The sequence below is a fragment of the Triticum urartu genome, chromosome 5A, assembly GCF_056163025.1.
Source record: "Triticum urartu cultivar PI428250 chromosome 5A, HENAU_Tu73, whole genome shotgun sequence".
NCBI lineage: Eukaryota > Viridiplantae > Streptophyta > Magnoliopsida > Poales > Poaceae > Triticum > Triticum urartu.
Genome location: NC_141877.1, coordinates 675,469,648 through 675,480,175, shown reverse-complemented (window position 1 = coordinate 675,480,175; position 10,528 = coordinate 675,469,648). Strand labels below are relative to the sequence as shown.

The 10,528-nt window shown below is 46.6% G+C and overlaps 1 protein-coding gene across 1 annotated transcript; it reads right to left on the bottom strand.

Annotated features, from left to right (window-relative positions):
- Positions 1-5,619: 5,619 nt before the first annotated feature.
- LOC147974008 (uncharacterized) lies at positions 5,620-10,482 on the bottom strand. Its single transcript, XM_087524869.1, is given in 3 exon segments — positions 5,620-5,721; positions 9,899-10,345; positions 10,426-10,482. Coding segments are annotated over 3 exon segments (606 nt in total).
- Between the last annotated feature and the right edge of the window lie 46 nt (positions 10,483-10,528).

Sequence of the window (10,528 nt, the reverse complement as noted above, 5' to 3'; positions counted from 1 at the left end):
TTAGAGAAACCTAAGCTGTCATTTCTTAAAAGTTTGGGGCTGCGACGCTTATGTGAAAAAGTTTCAGGCTAATAAGCTCGAACCCAAAGCGGATAAATGCATCTTCATAGGACACCCAAAATAGTTGGGTATACCTCCTGTCTCAGATCCGAAAGCAATAAGGGATTGTTTCTAGAATTGGGTCCTTTCTCGAGGAAAAGTTTCTCTCGAAAGAATTGAGTGGGAGGATGGTGGAGACTTGATGAGGTTATTGAACCGTCTCTTCAACTAGTGTGTGACAGGGCACAGGGAGTTGTTCCTGTGGCACCTACACCAATTGAAGTGGAAGCTTATGATAGTGATCATGAAACTTCAGATCAAGTCACTACCAAACCTCGTGGGATGACAAGGATGCGTACTACTTCAGAGTGGTACGTAATCCTGTCTTGGAAGTCATGTTGCTAGACAACAATGAACCTACGAGCCATGGAGAAGCGATGGTGGGCCCGGATTCCGATAAATGGCTCGAGGCCATAAAATCCGAGAGAGGATCCATGTATGAAAACAAAGTGTAGACTTTGGCAGAACAGCTCGATGGTCGTAAGGCTGTTGAGTGCAGATGGATTTTAAAAGGAAGACGGACAATGATGGTAAATGTCACCATTAAGAAAGCTTGACTTGTCGTTAAGAAGTTTCCCGACAAGTTCAAGGAGTGGACTACGGTGAGACTTTCTCACTCATAGCGATGCTAGGAGTCTGTTGGAATTATATTAGCGATTACTGCATTATTTATGAAATCTTGCAGATAGGATGTCAAAACATTGTTTCCTCGACGATTTTCTTGAGGAAAGGTTGTATGTGATACAACTGGAAGGTTTTGTCAATCCTGAAAGATGCTAATAAGTATGCAAAGCTCCAGCAATCCTTCTAAGGACTGGAGTAAGCATCTCGGAGTTGGAATGTATGCTTTGATGAGATGATCAAAGATTTTGGGTGTATACAAAGTTTATGAGAAACTTGTATTTCCAAAGAAGTGAGTGGTAGGACTATAGAATTTCTGATGAATATATGTTGTTGACATATTGTTGATCAGAAATGACGTAGAATTTCTGGAAAGCATATAGGGTTATTTGGAAAGTGTTTTTCAATGGAAAGCCTGGATTAAGCTACTTGAACATTGGGCATCAAGATCTATAAGAATAGATCAAAATGCTTAATGGTACTTTCAAATGAGCACATACCTTGACATGATCTTGAAGGAGTTCAAGATGGATCAGTCAAAGAAGGAGTTCTTGCCTGAGTTGTAAGGTATGAAGTTAAGACTTAAAGCTTGACCACGGCAGAATAGAGAGAAAGGACGAAGGTCGTCCCCTATGCTTAAGACATAGGCTCTACAGTATGCTATGCTGTGTACCGCACCTGAAATGTGCCTTGCCATGAGTCAGTCAAGGGGTACAAGAGTGATCTAAGAATGGATCACAGGACAGCGGTCAAAGTTATCCTTAGTAACTAGTGGACTAAGGAATTTTCTCGATTATGGAGGTGGTAAAAGAGTTCGTCGTAAAGGGTTACGCCGATGCAAACTTTGACACTAATCCAGATTATTCTGAGTAGTAAACTGGATTCGTATAGTAGAACAGTTATTTGGAATAGCTCCAACTGTAGCGTAGTAGTTGCATCTACAAGATGACATAAGAAATTTGTGAAGTACATACGGATCTGAAAGATTCAGACCCGTTGACTATAACATCTCTCACAAGCATAACATGATCAAACCCAGAACTCATCGAGTGTTAATCACATGGTAATGTGAACTAGATTATTGACTCTAGTAAACTCTTTGGGTGTTAGTCACATGGGGATGTGACCTTGAGTGTTAGTCACATAGCGATGTGAACTGGATTATTGACTCTAGTGCAAGTGGGAGACTGTTGGAAATATGCCCTAGAGGCAATAATAAACTGGTTATTATTAATATTTCCTTGTTCATGATAATCGTTTATTATCCATGCTATAATTGTATTGATAGGAAACTCAGATACATGTGTGGATACATAGACAACACCATGTCCCTAGTAAGCCTCTAGTTGACTAGCTCGTTGATCAATAGATGGTTACGGTTTCCTGACCATGGACATTGGATGTCGTTGATAACGGGATCACATCATTGGGAGAATGATGTGATGGACAAAGACCCAATCCTAAGCCTAGCACAAGATCATGTAGTTCGTATGCTAAAGCTTTTCTAATGTCAAGTATCATTTCCTTAGACCATGAGATTGTGCAACTCCTGGATACTGTAGGAGTGCTTTGGGTGTGCCAAACGTCACAACGTAACTGGGTGGCTATAAAGGTACACTACAGGTATCTCCGAAAGTGTCTGTTGGGTTGGCACGAATCGAGACTGGGATTTGTTACTCCGTGTAAACGGAGAGGTATCTCTGGGCCCACTCGGTAGGACATCATCATAATGTGCACAATGTGATCAAGGAGTTGATCATGGGATGATGTGTTACGAAACGAGTAAAGAGACTTGCCGGTAACGAGATTGAACAAGGTATCGGGATACCGACGATCGAATCTCGGGCAAGTATCGTACCGCTAGACAAAGGGAATTGTATACGGGATTGATTAAGTCCTTGACATCGTGGTTCATTCGATGAGATCATCGTGGAACATGTGGGAGCCAACATGGGTGTCCAGATCCCGCTGATGGTTATTGACCGGAGAGTCATCTCGGTCATGTCTGCATGTCTCCCGAACCCGTAGGGTCTACACACTTAAGGTTCGGTGATGCTAGGGTTATAGAGATATTAGTATGCGGTAACCCAAAAGTTGTTAGGAGTCCCAGATGAGATCCCGGACATCACGAGGAGTTCCGGAATGGTCCGGAGGTAAAGATTTATATATAGGAAGTGCTATTTCGGCTATCGGGACAAGTTTCGGGGTCACCAGTATTGTACCGGGACCACCGGAAGGGTCCCGGGGGTCCACCGGGTGGGGCCACCTACCCCGGGGGGCCACATGGGCTGTAGGGGTGTGCACCTTGGCCTGTATGGGCCAAGGTCACCAGCCCCAAGAGGCCCATGCGCCAAGAGATAAGGGAAGGGAAGAGTCCTAAAGGGGGAAGGCACCTCCTAGGTGCCTTGGGGAGGATGGACTCCTCCCTGGCCGCACCCTTCCTTGGAGGAAGGGCCAAGGCTGCGCCCCCCCTCTCCCTTGGCCCTATATATAGTGGGGGGAAGGGAGGGCAACCTAACCTAAGCCCTGGCGCCTCCCTCTCCCTCCCATGACACATCTCCCTCCTCCCGCAGCGCTTGGCGAAGCCCTGTTGGAATCCCGCTACTTCCACCACCACGCCGTCGTGCTGCTGGATCTCCATCAACCTCTCCCCCCCCTTGCTGGATCAAGAAAGAGGAGACGTCGCTGCTCCGTACGTGTGTTGAACGCGGAGGTGCCGTCCGTTCGGCGCTAGGATCATCGGTGATTTGGATCACGACGAGTACGACTCCATCAACCCCGTTCTCTTGAACGCTTCCGCGCGCGATCTACAAAGGTATGTAGATCCACTCCTCCCTCGTTGCTAGATGACTCCATAGATTGATCTTGGTGACATGTAGGAAAATTTTGAATTATTGCTATGTTCCCCAACAGATTCATGGTTGCAGGCAAGGAGCACTTAGTTTGCAAATTGAAGAAGAGCTTGTATGGCTTGAAGCAAGCTCCTCGGTAGTGGTACAAGAAGTTTGAGTCTTTTATGACTGGGCTTGGTTACCATAAAGCACAACCTGGCCATTGTGTCTTTATGAAGAGGTACGCCGAGGGTGACTTCATTATTCTCTTGTTGTATGTTGATGATATGCTGATTGTTGGAAATGTCACAAAGAGGATTACTCTCCTCAAGAAGGCATTGAGTAAATCATTTGCCATGAAGGATTTAGGACATGCTAAGCAAATACTTGGCATGAAGATCTCCCGTGATAGATCAAAGAAGCTGCTCTGGCTCTCACAGGAAAGATATATTAAGAAGGTACTTGAAAGGTACAATATGAAAGATGCAAAATTTGTTATCTCTCCGCTTGCAGGCCATCACAAACTGAATTCAAAACAATGTCCTACAAGCAAGAAGGAGAAAGAAGAAATGAGGAAAGTACCTTACCAATTTGCTGTGGGCAGTTTGATGTATGCCATGGTATGCACTAGGCCTGACATTGCCTATGCAGTTGGAGTTGTTAGCCGGTTCATGACAAATCCAGGTAAAACTCACCAGGAAGCAGTGAAGTGGATTCTCAGGTATCTCAAGGGTACTTCTACATCTTGTCTATGCTTTGGAAATGGTGATCCTGTATTGCAGGGCTATACAGATGCAGATTATGCAGGTGACAAGGATCGTAGGAAGTCCACATCTGGATACCTGATGACTTATGCAGGGGGAGCAGTGTCATGGCAATCAAGATTGCAGAAATGTGTTTCTACATCAACTACAGAAGCTGAGTACATTGCAGCAGTTGATGCTGGTAAGGAAGCTTTATGGATGAAGAACTTCTTGCAAGAGCTCGGCATGAAGCAAGAGAAGTATGTTTTGGTTTGTGACAGTCAGAGTGCTATTCATCTTGCCAAGAATTCAAGTTATCACTCTCGAACCAAGCACATTGATGTGAGGTATCATTGGACTCGAGATGTTGTGAGTTCCAAGTTGCTGAAACTTGAGAAGATCCATACCGACGACAATGGTTCGGATATGTTGACCAAGATATTGCCAAATGAGAAGCTACAAGTATGTTGCAAGGTAGCGGGCATGGCGGTGCCCTCCTCATGAGTCGAAGGGGGAGATTTGTTGGGATATCCTCCTCATGTGGGCTGTGAGGAGATGACCATTTGAGGCCTTTTAGGCAGCCCAAAGAGGTGCATGAGCCCACTACCCAATAGGGTTATGACCTAGGGTCATTTTGTACTTTGCACATGAGTGGATGGGGATGCTTTACCCTCCATCCAGCAGCCACCACCAAGAGTGATGAAAATCAGTTCATCCTCCAAGAGAGAAGAAGAGAGAAAACAAAGAGAGCAAGGGAAGAAGAGGAATATTGAAGGAAGAAGCAAGGGAGCTCCTCCCCAAGGTTGTGATGGTCCAGATCCACTACCTTGTCTCCTTCAAACTTCGGTTCCACCATCTTTGGTGAGATTGTTCCAATCCCTAGTTCTTGAACCCCAAATCTTGTTGTGTTCATCCAAGATTCAGAAATCTTGATGTATGAGATCCTCTAGTGCTTTCTAGAGAAGAACTTTTTGTATCCCATATTTGATAATAGTGGAAGAGGATTTGGGTGGCTTTGGCCCGTGGTTTTTCCCCTCAAGTTGAGGGGTTTTCCACATAAAAATCTGGTGTCTTTTTGTTGATGCTTGGTGCTGTCCAGAAACTTACTCCTACCACAAGACACTAGGCTGAGGAGTGTCTTGCCTGCTGAGTAACATTTTCTGCTTCCATATATGCTGCTGCATATGTTTCCTTCCGTGCTAAGCAACGATCCTTGAATTAGTACATGATGTGGTGCTGAGATTACTTGTTTCCACTGCATTTACCAGTTAACCACAAGTGCATTTGTGTGCTAATTCCCATCACAACCTTCTGGGCTCTATCCCTCAAGAGCCGGGGGAGCTCGGGAGCCTGGAACAGTTGGATTTGTCGGTCAACTCTATAATGGGCCCAATCCCCAGCTCGTTCAGCAACCTAAATATAACACCCTCGATGCGACTATATCTCCCACGTGTCGAGGCACGACTTAGAGGCATAATCGCATTGAAGGCATATGTCGCAAGTTAGGCAATCTTCACAACATCCCATGTAATATAGATAATAAAAGGGGAGATAACATAGTTGGCTTACACTCGCCACATCAATCAAGTACATAAATAACATTACATCATCCAAACACTCATGGCCCGACTACGGCGCCAAAATAAAAGATAACCCAACATGCGACACGGTCCCGATCACCCTCAATTGGGCACCACTACTTATCATCAGGAAAAGAAACATAGTAACATTGAGAGTCTTCGTCGAACTCCCACTTGAGCTCGAGCACGTCACCTGGAGCGGAATCATCGGGCCCTGCATCTGGTGTAATAGTAATCTGTGAGCCACAGGGACTCAGCAATCTCGCACCCTCGCGATCAAGACTATTTAAGCTTATAGGTAAGGCAAGGTAAATATGTTGAGCTTCAGCAAGCGACTAGCAAATATGGTGGCTAACTTGTTCGCAAAAGAGAGCGAGAAGAGGAGGCAAAGCGCGAGCGAGAAAAACTAGAGAGCAACCTGCGCAAACATTACTCCAACACCGTGTCCACTTCCCGGACTCCACCGAGAAAGGCCATCATGGTAACACACTCAGTTGATTCATTTTAATTAAGTTAAGGTTCAAGTTATCTACAACCGGGCATTAACAAATTTCCCATCTGCCCATAACCGCGGGCACGGCTTTCGAAAGTTCAAATCCCTGCAGGGGAGTCCCAACTTATCCCATGACAAGCTCTCACGGTCAACGAAGGAATAGACCTCCTTCCAAGATGTTCTGATCAGACTCGGTATCTCGGTTCTTCAAGACACTTCGACAGGTTAAAACAAGACCAGCAACACCGCCCGAATGTGCCGACAAATCCCGATAGGAGCTGCACATATCTCATTCTCAGGGCACACTCAGATGAACAAGACGTCGGTTAGGCCAGCCCAGAGTTGCCCCTGGTAGCCCCGGACATCGCTCGGTTGGACCAACACTCAGAGGAGCACTGGCCCCGGGGGACTAAAATAAGATGACCCTCGGGCTCCGGAAACCCAAGGGAAAAAGAGGCTAGGTGGCAAATGGTAAAACCAAGGTTGGGCATTGCTGGAAAAGCTTTAATCAAGGCGAACTATCAAGGGGTTCCCATTATAACCCAACTGCGTAAGGAACGCAAAATCCGGGAACATAACACCGATATGACGGAAACTAGGGCGGCAAGAGTGGAACAAAACACTAGGCGAGAGGCCGAGCCTTCCACCCTTTACCAAGTGTATAGATGCATTAAGATAACAAGATAATATAATGATATCCCAACAAGTAAATAAATGTTCCAACAAGGAACGGCCTCCAATCTTCACCTGCAACTAGCAACACTATAAGAGGGGCTGAGCAAAGTGGTAATATAGCCAATCAACGGTTTGCTAGGACATGGTGGGTTAGAGGTTTGACATGGCAAATTGGGAGGCTTGAAAGAAAGTGGTAGGCATCGTAGCATTGGCATAAAAGAGCGAGCAAACTAGCATAGCAAAGATAGTAGTGATTTCGAGGGTATGATCATCTTGCCTGCACAGTTGTCAGAGTTGACTGGATCCTCGAAAGCAAACTCAACGGGCTCCTCGTTAGCGAACTCGTCTCCCGGCTCTACCCAAACAAGACAAACAAGCAACAAGGACACAATCAACCACGTGCAAGGATCAAACAAGATGATGCAAAGATGATATGCTATGCGGGATGCGATGCGGGATGCATATGCAAGATGTGACAGGAGATGCAAGAACCTGGCCCCAACTTGGGAATCCAAGTGTACCACTAGAAAGATGAGATGAAATCGCTTGAAAACGATATAAAGAACACCGGAATCGGAGTTACGGTTTGGAAATGGCAAGCGATTCAAATATGACACCGGTCTGTGATTTACAGCGAGTAGCCATCTAAATGCAATGAGAAGAACATGCTATAGCACTCAAACAAGACAACAAAATACATGGCAGGGATGCATTCATGATGCTTAACAAAAGTCTAGCACTGAGCTACGGCCAATTCATCCATTAACAGGTTCAAACAAGCATGGCAAAAATGCATATGACAAACAGATTTCAGACTTAGTGAAATTAACACTTGTCTGGAATTTCATATCAGATAGCACTCTTCGGAGCAACAAAACTACATGCTACAGGACCTGAACATAGCAAAGTAAAGCATGGCATGGAGCTACTCAAAGAGCTTAACAAAAGTCCCTTAGTGACCTTGAGTCAAAAGGGATCAGAAAATACAATTGCAAGCATGTGAACATAGCAAAAACATAACCAGTTTTCAGACTTAGTGAAAACTGGCACATGCTGAAACATAACTCAAGTAGGCATGTTTACGAGCTCGATGCACTCAATACGGAGTAAGTCATGATAAGCTAAGCATACACCCATCAAGAATACACAAAATGCAAGCTAGACATGGCAAGAACAATAGCATAGCATGCACGGATCAACTACAACATCATCGGCAAAATGCAAACAAGTTGACAATCTGCCCAGATTCACAAAGTAGCAAAAATAGAGCTCGATTGACTCAAGCTAGGGTGCTCCATAATTGAAAACAAAGGCATGTATGGATAGAGCACTACAAGATTAACAAAACATCCTTACTGATCAACCTCAAAAGAGGCACGGATCACTAGGAAACAACATGAACATATGGCCATATGAGATAAACAGCTCAAGGACTTAGTGGAAATGCTAAGTCCCTGAAAACAGAATTACCAAGTGCACCACTTTGCAAGCTTGTGCTAGTCACCACACACATCAAAAAATACATGGGTTGCACCTCTGAAAATATGACAAAGCCCTTAACAAAACATATGTAGAACTCATGGGCATATCATGCACACAATAATCATGGCAAAAATGACAAAAAGCTAAATGGAGCAGCAGATCTGACAATTATCTCAAGTAGCACTCTTCTAACAGCATATCGGGCATCAAGATGAACTCAAATGAAAATGATGCAATGGAATGAAATGATGTACTCTCTGAGATGAAAATTTTGATATGCTATATGCCAAAAACGGAGTTACGGATGCAAAGGTACGAGGCTATGAACATGAGCACATGGATCTGAAAATTCGGGGACTTAGACGAATTTTGACCTCCGGATCTAGGGTTTGACCCGGGCATGCAAAACGAGGTTCGTCGCTGGGGCTTCACCGGAGTTCGTCGCCGGAGTAGGAGGGAGAGGCCGAGAGGGGCCGGGGAGGCGCGGCCGGGTGCGGGACCCGAGGGCGGCGAGGGGCGCGGCGGGCGAGGCGGCGCGGCGATGGTGCGGCGGCGGAGCGGCGGAGGTGGCGGCGCGGTGGTGCTGGGCGGCTCGGGGGCGGCGTTGGAGGAGAGGGGTGGCGCGGGCGGCGGCGCCCGGGAGTCGGGCCGGGAGGGCCGGTGACGGGCCGCGGCGGGTGCGGGCGGCGATGTGGGCGCGCGGCGCCACGTGGCTTCGCGGGATTGGCCTGGGCGGATCGGGCGGACAATGTCCGTCGGCGGGGGAGTTTGTCCGGCGCGCGCGAGGTGGCGGATCTAGGGTTTCGGGGGGAAGAAGAAGAAAACGGAGGGAGTCTTTAAATAGACATAGGAGAGCTAGGAGAGTCCAAATGAGGTGCGGTTTTCGGCCACGCGATCGTGATCGAACACTCTAGATGATGGAGAGGTTTTTGGTGGGTTTTGGGCCAAATTGGAGGGGTGTTAGGCTGCGACACACACGAGGCCTTTTCGGTCCCTCGGTTAACCGTTGGAGTATCAAACGAAGTCCAAATGGCACGAAACTTGGCAGGCGGTCTACCGGTAGTAAACCAAGGCCGCTTGGCAAGTCTCGGTCCAATCCGGAAATGTTTAATCCCCACACATGAAAGAAAGGTAGAAATGACCACCGGAGGAGAACGAAACGCCGGAATGCAAAACGGACAACGGGGAAAATGCTCGAATGCATAAGAGGAACACGTATGCAAATGCAATGCAGATGATGACATGATATGAGATGCATGACAACGACAACAATACACGGAGACAAAAACCCGAACCCGAGAAAATAAAATAACTTAACGCCGGAAACGGCAAGAGTTGGAGTACAAATTGGGAAAGTTACATCCGGGGTGTTACACTCAAGAAGCTCACGATGCTGGCGCTCTTCTTCAACTGGCTCACCAGCGAGATCCCGCCAGAACTTGGCAGCATGACGGCTCTGCAAGTCTTGGACCTAAACACCAACCATTTGCAAGGTGAGCTGCCCACCACCATCACATCGCTCAGAAATCTCCAATACCTCTCCCTATTTGACAACAACTTCTACGGAACCATACCGCCGGACCTTGGAAAGGGGCTAAGCTTAACCCATGTGAGCTTCGCGAACAACAGCTTCACTGCCGAGCTGCCGCATAGATTGTGTGATGGCCTCGCCCTACAGATCTTCACGGCAAACTACAACAACTTCAGTGGTAGGCTGCCATCCTGCTTGAAAAATTGCACGGGGTTGTTCCGGGTGCAACTGGAAGGCAACCAATTCACCGGCAATATCTCCAAGGTGTTTGGTGTCCATCCCAACTTGGACTACTTGGATTTCTCAGGGAACCAGTTGACAGGGAAGTTGTCGTCTGATTGGTCACAGTCAACCAATCTTACACGCTTACACATGAAGGATAATTGAATATCTGGCAATATTGATGCAAGCTTCTGCGGATTGACATCTCTCCAAGATCTGGATCTATCAAATAACCAACTCACCGAAGAGCT